This window comes from Globicephala melas, chromosome 10 (genome assembly GCF_963455315.2).
Source record: "Globicephala melas chromosome 10, mGloMel1.2, whole genome shotgun sequence".
Lineage (NCBI taxonomy): Eukaryota > Metazoa > Chordata > Mammalia > Artiodactyla > Delphinidae > Globicephala > Globicephala melas.
Window position 1 is genome coordinate 82,402,961 of NC_083323.1, and position 21,650 is coordinate 82,424,610.

Sequence of the window (21,650 nt, forward strand, 5' to 3'; positions counted from 1 at the left end):
GGTTTTTCTCCTTCAACACTTTCAATATGTCCTGCCACTCCCTTCTGGCTTGCAGAGTTTCTGCTGAAAGATCAGCTGTTAACCTTATGGGGATTCCCTTGTGTGTTATTTGTTGTTTTTCCCTTGCTGCTTTTAATATGTTTTCTTTGTATTTAATTTTTGACAGTTTGATTAATATGTGTCTTGGCGTATTTCTCCTTGGATTTATCCTGTATGGGACTCTCTGTGCTTCCTGGACTTGATTAACTATTTCCTTTCCCATATTAGGGAAGTTTTCAACTATAATCTCTTCAAATATTTTCTCAGTCCCTTTCTTTTTCTCTTCTTCTTCTGGAACCCCTATAATTCGAATGTTGGTACGTTTAATGTCGTCCCAGAGGTCTCTGAGACTGTCCTCAGTTCTTTTCATTCTTTTTTCTTTATTCTGCTCTGCAGTAGTTATTTCCACTATTTTATCTTCCAGGTCACTTATCCGTTCTTCTGCCTCAGTTATTCTGCTATTGATCCCATCTAGAGTACTTTTAATTTCATTTATTGTGTTGTTCATCGTTGCTTGTTTCATCTTTAGTTCTTCTAGGTCCTTGTTAACTGATTCTTGCATTTTGTCCATTCTATTGTCCATTCTATCTCCAAGATTTCGGATCAACCTTACTATCATTATTCTGAATTCTTTTTCAGGTAGACTGCCTATTTCCTCTTCATTTGTTAGGTCTGATGGGTTTTTATCTTGCGGTGTGTTTTTCTGTCTTTTCATTTTGCTTATCTTACTGTGTTTGGGGTCTCCTTTTTTGCAGGCTGAAGGTTCGTAGTTCCTGTTGTTTTTTGTGTCTGTCCCCAGTGGCTAAGGTTGGTTCAGTGGGTTGTGTAGGTTTCCTGGTGGAGGGTACTAGTGCCTGTGTTCTGGTGGATGAGGCTAGATCTTGTCTTTCTGGTGTGCAGGTCCACGTCTGGTGGTGTGTTTTGGGGTGTCTGTAGACTTATTATGATTTTGGGCCGCCTCTCTGCTAATGGGTGGGGTTGTGTTCCTGTCTTGCTAGTTGTTTGGCATAGGATGTCCAGCACTGTAGCTTGCTGGTCGTTGAGTGAAGCTGGGTGCTGGCGTTGAGATGGAGATCTCTCGGAAATTTTTGCTGTTTGATATTATGTGCAGCTGGGAGGTCTCTTGTGGATCAGTGTCCTGAAGTTGGCTCTCCCACCTCAGAGGCACAGCACTGACTCCTGGCTGCAGCCCCAATAGCCTTTCATCCACAGGGCTCCTTAATTTGGGATGATTGGTTGTCTATTCAGGTATTCCACAGATGCAGGGTATATCAAGTTGATTGTGGAGCTTTAATCCGCTGCTTCTGAGGCTGCTGGGAGAGATTTCCCTTTCTCTTCTTTGTTCTCACAGCTCCCAGGGGCTCAGCTTTGGATTTAGCCCCGCCTGTGCGTGTAGGTCGCCGGAGGACGTCTGTTCTTTGCTCAGACAGGACGGGGTTAAAGGAGCCGCTGATTCGGAGGCTCTGGCTCACTCAGGCCCGGGGGTAGGGAGGGGCACGGAGTGTGGGGCGGGCCTGCGGCGGCAGAGGCCGGCGAGCCGTTGCAGCCTGAGGCGCGCCTGTGCGTTCTCCCGGGGGAGTTGTCCCTGGATCCCGGGACCCCGGCAGTGGCGGGCTGCACAGGCTCCCCGGAAGGGCGCGTGGCCAGTGACCTGTGTTCGCACACAGGCCTCCCGGTGGCGGCAGCAGCGGCCCTAGCCGCTCTGGGCGGCCCTAGCCACGTCCGTCTCTGGGCTCCGCACCCCTAGCCGCGGCCCGCGCCCGTCCCTGGAGCTCTCTCAAGCAGCGTTCTTAATCCCCTCTCCTCGTGCACCAGGAAACAAAGAGGGACGTAAAAGTCTCTTGCCTCTTCGGCAGTTCCAGACTTCTCCCCGGACTCTCTCCCGGCCAGCCGCGGTGCACCAACGCCCCGCAGGCTGTGTTCACGCCGCCAACCTCAGTCCTCTCCCGGCGCTCCGACAAAAGTCGGAGCCTCAGCTCCCAGTCCCGCCCGCCCCGGCGGGCGAGCAGACAAGCCTCTCGGCTGGCAAGTTCCGGTCGGCCCGATCCTCTGCGCTGGAATCTGTCCGCTTTGCCCTCCGCACCCCTGTTGCTGTGCTCTCCTCCGCGGCTCCCAAGCTCCCCCACTCCGCCTCCCGAAGTCTCCACCCGCGAAGGGGCTTCCTAGTGTGTGGACACTTTTCCTCCTTCACAGCTCTCTCCCGCTGGTGCAGGACGCGTCCCTATCCTTTTGTCTCTGTTTAGTTTTTTCTTTTGCCCTACCCAGGTACGTGGGGGGTTTCTTGCCTTTTGGGAGGTCTGAGGTCTTCTGCCAGCGTTCAGTAGATGCTCTGTAGGAGTTGTTCCACGCGTAGATGTATTTCTGGTGTATCTGTAGGGAGGAACGTGATCTCCGCGTCTTACTCTTCCGCCATCTTCTATCTCTTCCAATCGGTACATAAGTTTCTTGTTCTTAGATCCCTCTAGGAATCTTTCTCAAAATGTGGTTTCTGGAAAATTTGCCTCTAATAAACCTGGAATACCAGTTAAAATGCAAATTCCAGGAACAGACTGGACACCAGATCTACATTATTAGTTTCCTAAGGCTGCCAAATAACAACATACCACAAGCTAACTGGTTTAAACAATAGACTTAACGGTTTCACAGTTCTAGAGGCTGGAAGTCCAAGTTCAAGGTGTTGTCAGGGTTATGCTCCCCCTGCAGGTGCCAGCTTCCGGTACTTCTTGGCTTGTGGCAGCATTACCTCATTCTTCACTGGCGTTCTCCCTGTGTGTGTATCTGTGTCCAAATTTCCCCTTTTTTAACAAGGACGCCAGTCATGTTGGATCAGAGATCCACCCTATTCCAGTATGACCTCATCTTAATTTAACTACATCAGCAAGGACCCTCTTTCCAAATAAGGTAAAATTCAGAGATACTGGGAGATAGGACTTTAATGTATGAATTTTGAGGGGGCACAATTCAACCAATAACATGAACTGAATTACAATGGGGAGAGAGAAGTGAGTGTGTACACTTTTAGCCCAGGAATATGCATTTTAACAAGCATCCTAGGTGATTCTTATGCCCTCGTAACTTTGAGAACTTCTCTACTACATGATGCTCCTATGATTTGCAGGATGGGTGAGGATATGTACGTAAACTCAACCTGTGTCACATTAAAAGCACTGGTGAGAGATGACAATTCCCCCACCTTTAAAATGTGGCTACTTGGGAACAGGGCCAATGCTGTTTAGCTATTCTGCTGTATAGTAGTTATTTCAAGATGGAAGCATGTTAACTATTAATTGATAGCAAATATGATAAAAAATAAAACACATTTATAAAAGTTATGAGAGCCAGGTCTCCATTATTATTCATATCATCTCCAGCATCTCAGAGTACTTTGAGTGTAAATCATTAATAAATACCTGCTGAGCAAATTAGTGAAATATATGCACTTTTCAAGAAGATATAAGCTACTGCTTTGTGTCAGTTTTAACATTTATATTTTATACAGTGATAACCTTATGGCTTGAACTACTAACTTCTCCTGTACAAGTCGTCAAATGTGGAAAGTGTGTGGTCTTATAGTCACGTGATCCCCTACAAATTCCTTACCAGAAATCTAATGAACACGTGGGGCAAATCAGGAGATTACAAGTACTGTTACTAAAAAGTACTTGTAAATATTGATTGAAATACTGTGCTTTCCAAAATCCAAAAAAGCATAGATCTGCTTTAGGACACATTGCTGAATAGAATCATTTTGTCATAGTTTTGCCTGTTTTAAATGACGGGTTCTCTTTCTATAAAATCAGCAATCTAACTTTACAGAAAGATTGTTTCTTTATAACATGAGATCATTCCCACACTTTCAAGCTTGACATTAGTACCAACACTAATGTCAGTGATTTCTTCTTCTTTAGAATCCTTTAAACTAGTGCCTTCTCGACTGGTGCTCTGTTTTGTGATCGGGCATTTCATGAAACATGGATCATTGATCGTCGTAAGAATGAGTGTAAAATCTACTTACAAAAGATGCTTCAGTGGGTGAACTATCTTAGTCTTTCCTAGACTTGCTTGTAGTTTTGTCTGAATTCTTTTCTAAAAAAACTTTTTCATTTTGAGATGATTTTAGATTTACAGAAAAGTTGCATAGAGGGTACAGAGAGTTCCCTTATACTCTTTACCCAGCTTCTCCTAATTTTAATATGCTAGGTAATCAGGATAGTTTTGTTTAAATGTCTGAATTATTTTTTAAATTTATCAATTCTTTTGTTTTTCCAACTTTTAGGGTCCCAAAGCAAAAAAAAAGGTAGGTGGAAATTATTTCTCAAAATAGTTTTAAAGCACTGACATTGTACAAACAATTTTTAAACGTTTTCCAGTAGTTTTTATAGTTTATAGAGTTTACTAAGCTTAGTCTTTAGACATTAATGCTATTTAAATCATGGAATAATCCCTTACAATAACAGGACGTATTTCAAATTTGACATAAAAAGATAGTTCTAATTTCACAAAGAGTTTTTAAAATACCTTTTAATTTTTACTTGTGTCTAGATTTGAGGTGTTTTTATTACTTGCGCTCTAGAAAATTTTGGATTAGGAACGCTTTTCTTCATTTCAGATAAACACATAAAAATTTAGTTCTAAAACCTTCTGTGACTTAAAAGCGAACCCTAGGATAATATGTCTTTAAATGGGTTTCATGGTAACACGTACTGAATTTTTCTGTGCTTTGTAAAAATTTAAGTTCATTACGGGGTGTCTCAAATAACTTTTTCTCTCTTCTTAGTAGATTTATACCTGAAAGCAGAGATTATTATCTCTTGACTGGCAAACATAGACATGGTTCATTTGATCTAAAAGGTCTTTTTTAATCAGTTGCCAAAGTAGTTTCATGCAAAAATGTGATCTCCACCTATTCTTGAAAAATTGGAAACCTGATAACATTGGACCTACAGTCCTATAAGGGAACAGTTGGCTAGACTAAGTAGCAGCTACCCCTTTGAGAAATGCATAAATTCTTCAGTTTGCTGTCGTCCAGACTATGACCAAATCCCTTACTTTATTTACCTACCTGGTCCAATAGGGATTTAGGTTTGGAATGCCAGCATTAAGGCATATCTGATAAGTCACTGCTCTGTTAATTTCCCCGCCATTTTCTGTTATGGAATCAATTATACTCTCTGTGTTCTCATAGCACATGAATTTGTCCATACCGCAATTATAATGCCTATCATTTATTGTAATGATTTATCATCATGTGCTGTTCATGGTCAAGAGCATGTCGTATTAATTTTTGTGTCCATAGCATTTAGTCTGGCATGTAGTAGAAATTCAATCAATATTTGTTGAATGAATATGTGAAACGCCATTTACCCTACCACTACTTTAAAACACTTGGGCCCTTGATTATTTAAGAAGAAATGCTTGGGCTTCCCTGGTGGCGCAGTGGTTGAGAGTCCGCCTGCCGATGCAAGGGTCGCAGGTTCGTGCCCCGGTCCAGGAAGATCCCACATGCCGCAGAGCGGCTGGGCCCGTGAGCCATGGCCGCTGAGCCTGCGCGTCCAGAAAAAAAAAGAAGAAATGCTTATATAAATGTGCATTCAATATTTATACAATTCAACATTTCTTCAAAAATGCTATTGAGTGCCATCTATGTTTGCTTTTCTCAGTCACTTGAACCCACTACCAACCTGATACTGTTTTAGGGACTGTGGATATAAATAACTGAACAAAATTTATGAAGACTCTGGGCACATTCTTATGGGGGAAGTATTCTGGAGGACTACAATCATATATATGTTTGTCTACAATAGTTTATTAGTTTGTGTGGGCATTCATTTTCAGCTTTAGATTGTGAAATCTTAGAGGCATTGTTTTAAATCTGAAAAGTCATTGTTCTAATGACTTTGGTACTTAACCATGGATGTATGGGTGCTAAATAAATACATTTGGATTATTTTCTTCATATTGTTGTTTCCCTTAAAGAATGGTGAGATTCATCCTGTGAAATTTGAAACCAAACATAAGGAAAAAATTACTCACTTTTTAATTATTTCCATTCTTAAAGATTATGGTTTGGGGATGAGGTGAGCCTGTAAAGGGAATTACAGTATGGTTAAAAAATCATGGAAAGGTGTATTTTATTTCTAATTTCTTAAAGTTTTAAGGGAAAAAAGTAATAAACACATATGGTACAAAATTAAAGTAGCATAAAAATGTAAAAGTTCCTCCTAGCCAAGACTAAAAGAACCACTGCAAATCTTTCCTTTCATTTTGTAATCATTAAAAAGTACACACACACACACACACACACACACACGCACACATTTTCTCCCCACATAATGGGAGCATTCTGCACCTTCTAGTTTTCACTTGATGATGTTGCATTTTATTAATTCTAGTATACTCACATTTTAACATGACTGAAATTGAGATATGTTTTATGGTTGATAATAACTTACAATCATTGTAGTCCTGAATTGACATCTGTTTCCTCCAGAGATGTTTGCTTCTGTCGGTCACTTGGGCTTACTACCAACCTAATACTACTCTAAATTCTCTTCCTGAGAGTTTTTGGACCACACTAATAGTATGAGTCAGACTGCAAATCCACATTAACTGACTTGTGGTTTAAATTTTCAGGGATTTTTTTTTCTTCGTTCTATTCATTTTTCAGGATTGAGCTATGCAAGTTTCCTTGTTGTATCTTTCTGTATTGTAGGTTCATTTGTGTTTACCCATTATTCAGCTATATACAGGCATTTCCTTTTACATTCACATCTTGGGCAGTTCCTTTTTTGGTATAATATCAATAATTTAAATGTGCATCTTACATCTGATGGCATCATAGATTCTATGGAGTAAATATGTCTTGGGGACCTTTTTTTGTTTCAGCACATTGAGATTATATCACTTCTTTTCACATCTGTATCACATTCCATTGAAAGTATATCTATGATTTTTATATTGTCCCTATTTTTCACTACTACAAACAAGGTAGAAATGAAGATCCTTGTATATAAGGCTTTGCAAGTTGTTTCATTGATGTAGCAGTATTCTAGGCAATAAGAGTACAGCAGCAAGACAGAGTCCCTGTCCTCATGAAACTTACATTCTTTTTCTCCCAGCTTTATTAAGATATAATTGATGTATAACATTGTATTATAAGTTTCAAAGTATACAATGTGATGATTTGACATATGTATGTTTTGTGAAATGATTACCAAAATAAGGTTGGTTAACACATCCATCAACTCACGTAATTACCATTTTGTGTGTGTACCCGTGTGTACTGAGGACATTTAAGATCAACTGTCTTAGCTACTTTCAAGTATACAATACAGTATTGTTAACTGTAGTCACCATGCTGTACATTAGATCCTCAGAACTTATTAATTTTAATAACTGGAAGTTTGTACCCTTTGACCAACACCTCTCCATTTCCCCCATTCCCAGCCCCTGGCAATTACCAATTTACTCTCTGTTTCTATGAGTTTGGCTTTTTTAGACTCCACGTATAAGTGAAATCATGCAGTATTTTTTGTTCTCTGACTTATTTAACTTAGCATAACGCCCTCCAGGTTCATCTGTGTTGTTGCAAATAAGATCTTTTTCTTTTTTTGTGACTGAATAATATTCCATTATATATATATAATATAATATAATATTTATAATATATAATATTGTATTAACATGTAATATATTCAATATATAATATTATATTATATATTATAATATTGTAATATATATTATTCCAATTTGTCCAATAATATTATATTATATATATATATATCACATTTTCTTTATTCATTCATCTGTGGATAGACACCACTTAGGTTGTTTTCATGTGTTGGCTATTGTGAATAATGTTGCAGTGCACACGAGGGTGCAGATATCTCTTCAAGAGAGTGATTTCATTTCATGAAGCTTACATTCTTTCTGGGGAGGGGAGGTGAAGAAAAAATATAATTTCAGATTGCTTTGAATGTACAGAAAACCAAGAAAGTGGGAAATGGGAAATTTCAGTGGGAAATGTGGGGTAGGGTATAATGTTATAATGGTGATTAAAGAGCTAAAGTTTGAGAAGAGAAAGCATGAAATGAGCATTCTAGGCAGAAGAAACAGTTATTGCAAAGACCCATAGTTGGGAATGACCTTGGTGGTTAGAATAGAGTGAGCAAAGTTGAAGTGAAAGATAAAATGTGAGGTGGAGGGATGGTGAGGGTTGAGGGGTGGGCAGAAGGGTTGGGGGAGATAAGTAGGAGCCAATTCTTAGCCAACTGGGCCACGGTGAAACGTCTGGGTTTTATTCTGAGTGTGGGAGAGTTGTAAGCAGAGGAGTGACATGATCTGATTTATATCTTTAAATGGTCAGTGGAGAATTCTCTGTAGGGAAGCAAGAGTAGAAGTAGGAGGACCAGTTAGGAAACTGTTGCATCAGTGTAGGTCAGAAGTCTTTACACCAAGGTGAACTTACTTCTAAAAGTAAAACATACTCTTTCCTGGAAAAAATCTACTGTCTTGAAGCCCCGCACTTTTGCTATTACATCTTCCCCTTTTGCAAGTACGCTTCTGCTTTACAAAACAAAGGTCTATCCATTCTAAATCTTACTGTACTTCATTGCCCTAGAACCTGGGCTATGAAACTAAAGGACCTTTCAAAACACTCGGTTGGCAAGGCTTTCTTTAATCAAGGCACTAATGACTTCTTGTTTTTGTCTGTCTTACAAGTAAGTGGTGAAATGTGGCATTTGAAATATTGAGATATTCTGAATGTCCTATATTTTGTAGTGTGGAGTGGTGGGACTGGTAATAATCTTTATTTAGTGACATTGCTTGTAAGATTGTCAAATGATGATGCAAAAAAAATGCTGTCACAGTGTAATTTATTGATAAAACATTCAGACTCCAAAAATAATAACATTAATATTTTTAGTGAAGAAAGATTAAGGGTATCAGTAAAAATGTAAATGAGCTTAATATTTTTACATAGACCTTAAAGTTGCCTTTGAAACTTCATTTAATTTAAATTAGTATTATTCATTGCAAAAGCTAGGAAATTGTACAAGACTATAGAAAAGGTTATAACACCTGGTACCCTATTAAAACACCCATCGCTGCATTTACATCAGTATGTTTTCTTCAGGAAACCACTGTACTTCGTAGAATGCATGAAATAGCAGAAGACATTGATTAGATTGTAGGGAAAAATGCCTTACAGACTGATTAATGCATAGATGAACTTGGAATACTTTGAACTGATTTTATTTGAATAGATTGAGACTGGTGCCCAAGTACCTCCAGGCATGGAACTGTAAAGAATGGGCAAAAAGGGGGCCCTAAAACTCATATCTATACTTATATCCTATTTTAATTTAGGAATACCATATTCACAAAGAAGCTTTGGTTGCCTAAAATTTGAGTCCTGGTTTCTATGGAACATTCAGTGTTTACCCTAAAATATAAATGGTGTTAAGTTCAGGACATTAAATAATTGCATCTTTTAAAACAATGTGTGAGGAAATGGAACCAGCTTATACCTGGCTTATAATAAAAAAAGAGATAGCTTATCATGAGGATGCATATTAACACATTTATTAGTATAGAAACATGAAGTCAAACTGTCTGTGATAGAAAATAAGTATGATATGTCCAGTTGGTTTAACTTTGAAGGCTGGGCTTTGCTAATTAGGTAAATTGACTTTTTTTTAATACTTCAAATGAGCAAAATCTATAGCTTTAAAGTTTTGATCAATTTAAAATCAAAGCAAGTGGTAAAATAAAATAATTTTTTCAAAATATTATTTTGATTTTCCCATTTCCAGTAATATTGGGCGTAAGATTTTTGGATCAAACTTTCTGCTGAGGGCTTCCCTGGTGGCGCAGTGGTTGAGAGTCCGCCTGCCGATGCAGGGGACGCGGGTTCGTGCCTCGGTCCGGGAAGATCCCACGTGCCGTGGAGCGGCTGGGCCCGTGAGCCATGGCCGCTGAACCTGCGCGTCCGGACCCTGTGCTCCGCAACGGGAGAGGCCACAACAGTGAGAGGCCCGCGTACCGTAAAAAAGGGGAAAAAAAAAACTTTCTGCTGAAAACAATAAATAATGCTGACTAAAATATATATGTATAGATCAAAACTTCCATCTTAAAGGAACTTAAGAGCTGATAAGGTAATAAGAAATTATCAGGAGAAAACCTAAATTAAGGAAGGAACCAAAGAAGTAATGGACACACTAAAACTCTTTTTCATGAGGGCATTTGCAGTACAGGGCAAAACTTGAACTTGTGGTTTTAACAGCAACAGTGGGAGCCAAAAACAGTGGAGTGATGTCTTCAATGTGCTGAGAGTAAATAACTGCCAACTTAGAATTCTGTATCAGCTCAAATAGTTTTCAAAAATAAAGGTGAAAGAAAAATATTTTCTCAGGTAAAAACTGGTTTTTCACCTGCTGCAAAACAGATTATATGCATAAGGTATAAAACAGTAATCCACATAATAACATGTGGGTTTAAAAAATAGATACATGAAAACAACACATAATATTCATCAGTTGATAAGTAGATAACAAGATGTGGTATATCCTTACAATGAAATATTTTTCAGCCATAAAATGGAAGTATTGATACATGCTATAGCATGGAAGAACCTTGAAAACATTGTTCTGAATGAATAAAGCGAATCACAAAAGATCACACATTGTATGATTCCAGTTATATGAAATGTCCAGAATAGGCAAATCTATAGATAAAGTAGATTAGTGGTTTCACAGAGCTGGGAGGTTGTGAGGAAATGGAAGGGGGTGCTGCTAATGGGTATGGGATTTCTTTTGGGGGGTGATGGAAATGTTCTGAAATTGATTATGGTGGTAGTTGTACAACTCTGAATACACTAAAAGCCATTGAATTCTGCACTGTAAATGGGTGAACTATATGGTATATAAGTTTTATCTCAGTAAAACTGTTTTAAAAAGATATATGACAGCAATAATGTATAATTTGGGTAGGGCAAGGATTAATTGAGTCAAGATGTTCTAAAGTCCCTGTACTGTTTGGTAGTATGGTAAATGTATTTATATATTAGGTACATAGGTTGACTTTCTAGGATAGCCACTAAAATGATATAAATAGAGTATATAACTTCCAAACCAGTAGAGGGAAAATAGCGCACTAACAAAAAAATAATCAATTGAAGATACCAAGAAATATGAAAAGAAGGCAAGACAAACCCAAAATCAAAAGGGAAAGATTGTCAGATTGGATAAAAAATAAAAGCTAACAATAATCTTTTTACAAATACCATCTAAAGAATAAAAATACAGAAGAGTTAAAGTAAGATGATGGAAAAAGGCATGCTATGCAAATAATAGAAAGATGAAAGTTGGTATAACTATATTAATATTAGACATGGTAGACTTTAAGACAAAAAGCACTTCTAGAAATAAAGAGGGTCATTTTGTGATGATAAAGTTTTGATTAACCAAGAAAATATAATTTTAAATCTGTATATACCTAATTATAATGCCTTGAAATATACATTGCACAGATTCAGAGAACTGTCAGGAGAAATAGACAAGTTCACAATCATAGTGGAAGATTTCTTCTTTCAGTAACTGATAGAAAAGCATTAAAAAAAATAAAACAGTAAGGACGTAAAGATTGGAACAACATGAACAAATCATTAGATTTGTTAGAATAAGAATTAGACATATTTAGAACATTGCACTCAACAACTAGAGAATTTTAAGCATATATATTTTTTATTCCAGAACTGGCAATGTACTGAGACATAAAACTATTCTCAAAGTTCAAAGAATTGAAACAATTCAGAGCATGTATTATAACCTCAATGAAATTAAGCTTAAAAGTCAAAGAAATAAATTATGAACAGGAAGATACAATATGCTGGGAATTAAAAAAAAATTCTCAAGTGGGTCAAGATGGAAGTAAAAAGATAATTTTAACTCAGTAATAAGAAAAATACTTCAAAATTTGTGAATGTGTCTAAAGAAGTACTTAGAGGGAAATATGTAGCCCTAAATACTTTAGAAGATGAAAAATTAATGAAACTAAGCATCATTTTCAAGAAGTAAGAAAAAGAAACTCGAAGTAAGGAGGAGGAAGGAAATAATAAAGACAAATATAAAAATTAATAAAATAGAAAACATACAATAGAGAGGATTTATAACCTCATATCTTTCAAGTCTTCACTCAAATGTTACCTTCTCCATGAGGCCCACCCTAAACACTGTATTTAAAATTGTAATTCATCCCTTCCCCAATGACCCCTGCAGTCTGGAGTCCCTTTGATTTCTCCCATAGCACTTTTCATCTTCTAAAATATTTTATAAATTATTTTACAATTTTGTTTATTGTACCACAGAGATATATTGTACAGCACAGGGAATATAGCCAGTATTTTATAATAACTATAAATGGAGTATAATCATTAAAAATTGTGAATCACTATGTTGTATACCTGAAGCTTAATACTGTAAATCAACTAGTCCTCAATTTTAAACATTATTTTTAAATTGTTTGTTTATTGTTTTTGTCTTTCTCTTCCCATTGAATATAAGTTCATTAAGACAAGGATTTCTGTTTACTGATATATCTCAAATACCTATCATATATTAGACTCTCAGTATTTCTTAAAATAGTTGAATGAACAAATAGGCCACAATTTATTTCTCTGAAAATACTGATAAAATTGACAATTTTCTGGTAAATTTTATCAAAAAGAACAAATAGCATAAATAATCAATACAGGCATTCCTTATTTTATCGTGCCTTGCTTTATTGCACTTCACAGATATGGCATTGTTTACAAATTGAAGGTTTGTGTTGAGCAAGTCTATCTGTGCCATTTTTCCAATAGCATTTGCTCACTTCGTGTCTCTGTGTCACATTTTGGTAATCCTTGCAATATTTCAAACCCTATGACTTGCTAAAGGCTCAGATGATATTTAGCAATTTTTAGCAATAAAGTATTTTTAAATTAAGGTGTGTATATTTTTTTAGACACAGTGCTATTGTACACTTAATAGACTACAGTATAGTGTAAACATAACTTTTATATGCACTGGGAAACCAAAAAATTTATGACTTGCAGTATTCCACCACTTTACTGTGGTGGTCTGGAATCAAACCCACAGTATCTCCAAGGTATGCCTGTATTAGGCATGAAAAGAGAGACATGACTTTAACAATAAATGACATAATTTGAACAGCTTTATATGCCAATAAATTAGAAAATTTAGATGAATTAGACAAATAGGAAAAAAAACCTTCTCACACTGTTTCTTGAAGAAGTAGAAAACCTGAATAGTCTTATAATCATTTAAGAAATTATATCAGTGGTTAAAATTTTTCCCAGAAAGAAAATTCTAGGTCTGTAAGTCTTTGTTAGCTAGTTCTTCATTCAAAGATAAATTATTTCACTTTTATACAAATCCTTCTAGAGCATGAAAAAAGAGGAAACATTTCTAATTAATTTTGAGTTACCTGGGTAGCCTGAGAATAGCATGAGAAAGGAAAATTGAAGCCCATTCATGAACATAAATACAAAATGTCTAAACAAAATGTTAGCAAGCTCACTTGGAAGTATATAGAATAATAATAAATTATGACCCAATTCAGCTTATTCCAGGGAGGCAGAATTGGTTTAACGTAAGAAATTAAATGAATACAATTAGATGGAGTTAAAAATTCAGTTACTATGTCTTACCATTTAATAGCTTAAAGGGCACCTCTTTAGCGTGATAGAAGTATCTATATTTTAAATAAACAAAAAACTGCCAGAGAAGGAAACTACTGAAATTAACAAATATTGACTAGGATAATGATTATGAGAGTATAAATTGGAATAATTACTTTAGAAAACTCAGCTTCAACAACATTGAAAATGCACATACCCACCAGTTTTACTTCTAGGTATACATTGTAGAGAAATTCTTGTATGGACACCAGGATACATACACTCAAAGGTTTATAGCAGCATTATTCATGATAGTAAACTAGAAACCATCCAATGTCAATCAGTAGAAGAATGGATAAATAAATTAATGAGTTACTATTCAGCAGTGAAAATATACAGGTACTGCTATATCCCGCCCTTGGGTGAATCTTACAAACCATAATTTGTATCTAAAGAAGTAAATCACACAAAAGGACAAGTAGGATTGTATTATCCTACTTATAGGAAATATCTAGAGTAGTCAAACTCATAAAGACAAAAAGTAGGATGGTGATTGATAGGGGCTGGGTTGGGGGCAGAAGGGGAATTAATGTGTAATGTGTAATGGATACAGAGTTTCGGTTTGGGATGATGAAAAAGTTCTGGAGATGGGTGGAGGTTATGGTTGTACAAGAATATGAATGTACTTAATGCCACTGACCTGCACACTAAAAAACGCTTAAAATGGTAAATTTTACGTTATGTATATTTTATGACAATAAGTAAATAAGTAAATTACAATTGTATCCATAAAGTATAATTGGATTTATGAAGAAATTCAAAGGTAAGAAAACTATTGTTTAGGAATATATACATATGTAATAAAACTTTAAAGAAAAACAAGAAGGACATTACAAATATCAGTGATTATCTCTAGGAGTAATTTTTTTGGTAAGTCAATATAATTTTTGGCATATGTTGTGGAAAGAATTCAAATAACTACACGATACAGCTTTAACAAACCTATTCCCATCGGCTTTGTAATATAAACGAAATTTTTCATTTCTTATAGCTATAAAAGTTAAAATAGAATCTGTCTGAATCCTTGTTTCATTCAGCAATAGCTAACATTTATCCCTGGATCATGAACTGACCAGGAAAACGAAAAAACCCAACAATCTCATCATAAGGCGCATATCTAGTAAAATTTTACTTTTTATGTTTTAATATTTACCTATCAAAATTTGTAATATAAAATGTTGCTTTGTTCAGTTGTCTACCGAAAATAATTATAAAATTAACTCAATCCAGAGCAAAATTTATACTGCTTAGAAACTTAGAGTCAAGGAAATTAAAAATTTCATACATATTTTTATAACATAAATATGATAGGAAGATCAACAAAAGTTGTTCAAGTGTATTACACTAGGATAAGATTCTGTGGGGGAAGTGGAATGGAAATATGAATTCAAAGAGAAAAGGATTAAAATTTTTATTAAAGAAAAGCTTGTTCATATTTTTTTATTTGATATTGGCCGTCAAATCACTATAGTATGTATCGATAGATCCATTGGATATATTTTAAATAGTGATGGATATATTTAAAGGAGTGATGTAAAAGTTTTCTTTTATATATGATATACTAGAAAGTACAACATTTGAAGTTATTTAAACTTGTGGTAAAAAGTTTTCAATGTCAACGTAAAAATGTGTGAAGGGGGTACATAGCTTTTCAAAATCCTTTTAGGGACTATATGAACAAATAGTTTTTAAAGTTACTAATCAACTACGTCTGAGGAGGAGAAACCAGAAAAGAAGTCTAAGAAGGAGGGAAGAAGCAAAATCAGATAGTACCAACCTGAAGGCCTAATGAAGAAAATATTTCAAGATGGAAGAAGAAAACTTTGTCAAATGATGATAACAGATGAGTAAAATGAGGGCTGAAAATTGGCCATTGTCATCGGAAACATGGCCATCTTAAGGTTCCATGACAAGAGAGGTTTCAATGGAACAATAAAAATGAAAGCCTGATTAGAATGGGGCATGCAGAAAATGGGGACGTGAAAGCAGTGGGCAACTCCTTTTAGGCAGTCTAATATAAAGGGTAACAGCATTGGAGCAAAAGAGGAAGAGGGATGTGAAATCCAGGGAGGGAGAGATCTATGAATAACAAGAGGTGTTAATTACAGGACCCAAGTCTTATATAGGCAGTAAGGGATAGGATCTAGTGTAAAAGTGGTGGATTCAGACTTAAATAGCAGAAGGTACATCCAGTTCATCCAGTGTAACAGGAAGGGAGACAAAGGTAGAGGTAAATTAAAAGATCTGGTGTGTAAAGTAGAGTATTCTTAAAAGTTTCTAGTGATGTAAAGTCAACAGCTGAGAGTAAGAAAGAGGAGAGGATTTTGGAAGAGTGAAGAGAATGAAATAGCAATAGGAATGCTGTATGGTGCTTAGAGCCTGTTTAAAATGTGTGCTCACAACTTTGAGCTCATGTAGTTTTCTCTGGCAAGGTCCAGCTGCTCCTATTGCTAGCTCAGAATAAGTGGAGAGTTGGGTTTAACTAGAACTAGGAATTTGCCCGCTGAGCTTCTCAGAGGGAGAGGAAAATAGAGGAGGCAGAGATATATAAGTTAGTGATTATGTGATGAACTGTGAAATCTAACCAGGGTAAGGAAGAAGTGACAGTATGTGGGGGTTGATGAACGGTGAAAAAGTGATAGGGCTAATGTATTGGAGACTCCAGTGGAGCATCCTGCAGTAGGTGAGCCAAAAAGAGCAGGTGGTCATCCAAGAGTCTATGTATCCCTAGGATTAACCACTCAATTGATTCCTAAATTTAGATGGTGCACTTCTCTTTCCATACTCTCCCTTAGGGAAAATGGAAGGGAGGCGGTCATCACCAAGATAGTTCTCAAATCTGTATTCTGTGGCCCTGATCTCTTGGCTACATCTCAGTTCTTCAGTTTCAAAGCCTGCAAGCATTGCCTGGATTCTCCACCAGCACTTCATACTAATTAAATTTCTCTAAACAGTTTCTCTTTCAAGTTTGCATCTTCTGGACTAATATTCTTCTTTTTTGATTCTTCTCTGACTGCTTCCTCTCCATGACTCCAATTTTAATCATTATCAAATAAGTTAGCTTATAAAATATTTATTGGATCCATCCCCCATCTGCATTTCCATTGTCATGACTTTATTAATTATTGTTAATAGTAGCCAAAATGTATAATCTTTACAATCATTTTGTCCCCTAACACCAGGTTTGTTTTCCAGATAATAGCCACAGACCTGGAAAACTTTTAGGGGGTTTCCCATTCTTTTAGCACAATGTCCAATCTCTACAGCATAGGCTCCAACCTTCTTTTCCATTCTCATGTCCATCATTACCTCTTCTTGGGGTTTTCCTAGGGCCTATCCAGTGCTCTCCCAACTCCATATCTTATGCCTGCCTTTCCCCCTTGGAGTATCTTCCTCTCATATCTGAATGTTAAAATCTTTTGGGCACAAACTTTAATACTCGATACCCTATAAAAATTTTACTTGATCCCAGCTGTTGAAAACAATTTGGCCTTACTCCAAACTTGCAAAATAACTCTATATCTGTTAGTCATAAAAATACCTTTAATTCTTATAGACATGTAGCAGTGTTAAAGATATTTTTACATGTTTTATTTTAATCCTTACAAAAATGAAATGGGGTTTTATTTAGCACCACTTTAAAGATGTGAAAACTGAAAATGAGAGAATTAACTTGTATATACTTGTCACTGTCACTCTTGCCTTTGAATAATTTATATGTTAATTTTCCTACTTGTTTCCATACTTTGTCCTCAAGGCACTGAGTCAAGGCTTTGCACTTAATAGGCAGTCTTATTTGAATGAGTAGAAGACTGGATTCATGAAAGTAAAAGTGTTTTTCATAATTGCTAGTTGAGGGATACGTGTTTTTAAGTAATTTGTGTACATGTGAATAACCTTTTTAAAAATTGTGGCCTTTATTAAGTCTGGCAGTAAGAAAAAGAGAATCACCAAAGCCGACCAGTTGAAGCAGCTACAAGAGGAGGAGGAGAGACGACAAAAGGAGGAAGGTATAAAACACACAGTGGTAACTATTGTCACATGCAGGTAATACTAACAATAGGTTTGTATTTCTGTCATCCAGTCAGTACTTCTTAAAAACAATTTTCAAAATTTTTAATTTTTTTGAATTTAATGTTTTATAATAGCTATTTACTATTTAAAGGGTACCCAGAAATTTCTGTTAGTACACGCCAATCATTTTCAGATGTATCTTGAAGGAGAGTTGCCAGTTAAAATACAGGATGCCCAGTTAAATTTGAATTTCAGACAAACAGTGGATAATTTGGGATAATTTGCCTCATGCAATGTTTAGAATATACTTGAACCAAAAAAAAGAGTCCATTGTTTATCTGAAATTCAAATTCATCTGAGCATCCTATATTTTTACTTACTAAATATGGCAACCCTATCTTAATTAAATTAAGTATAAGATGTTTATACTTATTGATTAAATTGGCATTGGTACTGATTGTGCAGTAAGAATTCTGAAACTCAAATAGCAAAAAATTAATGAAAATTTGGTCATTTAAAATAATAACAAGTCACTTTAAAAATCTGAATAGTTTATAAAAATAGAACTACCATATGACCCAGCAATCCCACTACTGGGCATATACCCTGAGAAAACCATAATTCAAAAAGAGTCATGTACCACAATGTTCATTGCAGCAGTATTTACAGTAGCCAGGACATGGAAGCAACCTAAGTGTTCATCGATAGATGAACGGATAAAGATGTGGCACATATATACAATGGAATGTTACTCAGCCATAAAAAGAAACGAAATTGAGCTATTTGTTGTAAGGTGGATGGACCTAGAGTCTGTCATACAGAGTGAAGTAAGTCAGAAGGAGAAAACAAATACCATATGCTAACACATGTATATGGAATCTAAAAAAAAAAAAATGGTTCTGATGAACCAAAGGGCAGGACAGGAATAAAGACACAGACGTAGAGAATGGACTTGAGGACACGGGGAGGGGAAATGGTAAGCTGGGACGAAGTGAGAGAGTAATATTGACATATATACACTACCAAATGTAAAATAGATAGCTAGTGGGAAGCAGCTGCATAGCAGAGAGATCAGCTCAGTGCTTTGTCATGACCTAGAGGCGTGGAATAGGGAGGGTGGGAGGGAGATGCAGGAGGGAGGGGATATGGGGATATATGTGTATGTATAAGTGATTCACTTTGTTATAAAGCAGAAACTAACAACACTGTAAAGCAATTATATTCCAATAAAGATGTTAAAAAAAATCTGAATATTTCACATGGTTGTAGCTTTTAGCATGAAGAACATTTGTTGATTCAGATTCAGGTTTTAAATGTCTGTTCTTAGTTTCCATGTTGATTTTTTAATGTATAATCATATAAATCTTTTTTAGGTGACTCATGATAATAATACAGTATCAGGATCTACATCTTGGGGAATGTTTTATTATATTGGGTTAAACTCATATTCTTCAACATATATTTCATATTTTGTTTTTTAATAGTGAAAGCAAGGGAAGATTAAGATAGTTACTTCTGGGCTTCCCTGGTGGCGCAGTGGTTGACAGTCCGCCTGCCGATGCAGGGGACACGGGTTCGTGCCCTGGTCCGGGAAGATCCCACATGCCGCGGAGTGGCTGGGCCCATGAGCCATGGCCGTTGAGCCTGCGCGTCCGGAGCCTCTGCTCCACAACGGGAGAGGCCACAACAGTGAGAGGCCCACATACCGCAAAAAAAAAAAAAAAAAAAGATAGTTACTTCCGATAATGTAGATGTCACAAGATTATGGAAATCTTCTGAAGATTTTACCTCTTAATTACCCATGATAGATTTGTCATTTTTCATTGATTAAAATCATTATTGGATTGCTATAAACTTTTTGGAGAAGAGAAATATCATCGTGAGCCAGAAATTTTGAGTCATGTTACTTTTTTTTTTTAATTTATTTTTATTTATTTATTTTTGGCTGAGTTAGGTCTTCGTTGCTGTGCACAGGCTTTATCTAGTTGCGGAGAGCGGGGCCTGCTCTTTGTGGCAGTGCGCAGGCTTTTCATTGCAGTGGCTTCTCTTGTTGCGGAGCACAGGCTCTAGGCACACAGGCTTCAGTAGTTGTGGCACGCGGGCTCAGCAGTTGTGGCATGCAGGCTCAGTAGTTGTGCCTTGCGGGCTCTAGAGCGCAGGCTCAGTAGTTGTGGTGCATGGGCTTAGTTACTCCGGGGCATGTGGAATCTTCCTGGACCAGGGCTTGAACCCGTGTCACCTGTATTGGCAGGTGGATTCTTAACCACTGCGCCACCAGGGAAGTCCGAGAGTCATGTTACTTTTTTGAAAGAAATCTAGCAGTTTTATTTCTACCACACAGTAAAGGTTGTGACTTCTATCAAATATTCCACCATTACTACATCTTAAATATTTGAATTAATTTTAAGTGCTTAAAAACGGACTAAAAAAAAAAAAAGAAAGAATAAAACAGACTAAAAATTTCTTTTGTTGTTGTTCTTTAGAGGAAGCCCGTGTGAAATACGAAAAAGAAGAAATGGAAAGACTTGAAATACAACGAGCTGAGAAAGAAAAATTGAGAAAACTTGAAGCAAAAGTAAATAAACATTAATGCTGTTATTACTGAAGACAAACTATGTGGCTATCAGATCTGTTTGGCCATTTAACGTCATTCTCCCCCATAGGTACCAGTAATATTTAGGCCTATCTGAACTGGTTTAATTCATTTTATCCTACCATAAAGTTATGGTGGGTATATTATTACCCACATTTCACAGATCAGGAAATTGGTGAATAGAGAGATTAAGCAGCTAATAAATTTCAGAGCCAGGACTTAGACAGAAGTAGTCTTGCTTCAGAGCCCATGCTTGTAACCATTAAGTTATTATTCTCAATCTGTTGTATAGATAATTAAATAGGGACCAAAAAATGTTCAAATTCTACCTCTCCTTTTAAAATTTCACTTCTCTTTTTCACCAGAATTTTTCGTTATTGAATCAGTAGTTCTGTGATATTTTAATCTCAGGACAAAACCTCATTACTATTAAAAAGTGAAGATCCTCAAGGAGTTTTTGTTTATGTTTATCAATATTTACTATATTAGAAATTAAAACAGAAACTTAAAAACATCTATTATATTAATAGTGATTAAACATTGTTAAACATAAACATGAATAAAAAAATACATTAACATTTTAAAAACAATTACAGTATATATATATATTTATTGAAGTATAATTGACATTTAAAATTATATTGGTTTTAGGTGTACAAAATAATGATTCGATAGTTGTATATATTGTGAAATGATCCCACAATAAGTCTAGTTAACATCCATCACCACACTTATATATATATATATTTTAATTAGGGAAATAAGTGGCATTGTGTATATTTTTTAAATCTCTTTAATCTCTGACTTAACAGAAGACAACTGGATCTCATACCTACTTCATCATTCCATCTGTTACAATGTGTTGTTTTGACTGAAGTATGTGAAGAAAATCTGGCCTCACACAGATAGGTAGTTGGAAAAAGCAGGAATGTTGTAACAGCCTTTCAGATAATTGTGGATATTCTTCTCCACGCATGATTTTGCAACATCATGCATTGATTGCTTGGAAAAAATTGGTTCACTGAATTATTTGCTTCCAAATGTTGACACATTTTTATCATTCATTATCCCCCCCCCCCAAAAAAAAATCACATACATTAGTATCATCTCCAGTCAAATCAGAAAAGTTTTTAAGGATTGGGAAACTGTCAGGCTCCCTAGTGGTGGATATAGGTTTTCTAAAATTCAAATTTTTATTTGAAAGGTTGAATTTTATCACTGGCAACAAATACTTTGGGTTGTTTCCTGAAAGTGACATGCTCA

At 36.2% G+C, this 21,650-nt stretch overlaps 1 protein-coding gene across 10 annotated transcripts in view; it reads left to right on the plus strand.

Annotated features, from left to right (window-relative positions):
* DNAI7 (dynein axonemal intermediate chain 7) overlaps positions 1–21,650 on the plus strand; it is an 84,911-nt gene that overhangs the window by 5,666 nt on the left and 57,595 nt on the right. For 6 of the 10 annotated variants that reach the window (XM_060305907.2, XM_060305903.2, XM_060305899.2 and 3 more), the window contains exons 2-4: positions 4,316–4,336; positions 17,706–17,790; positions 20,278–20,369. In XM_060305907.2, coding sequence (XP_060161890.1) covers positions 4,316–4,336; positions 17,706–17,790; positions 20,278–20,369 — 198 coding nt within the window. Of the gene's footprint in view, positions 1–4,315; positions 4,337–17,705; positions 17,828–20,277; positions 20,370–21,650 lie in introns of all 10 variants that reach the window. The other 4 variants (XM_060305905.2, XM_060305904.2, XM_060305901.2 and 1 more) reach the window with 4 other exon arrangements.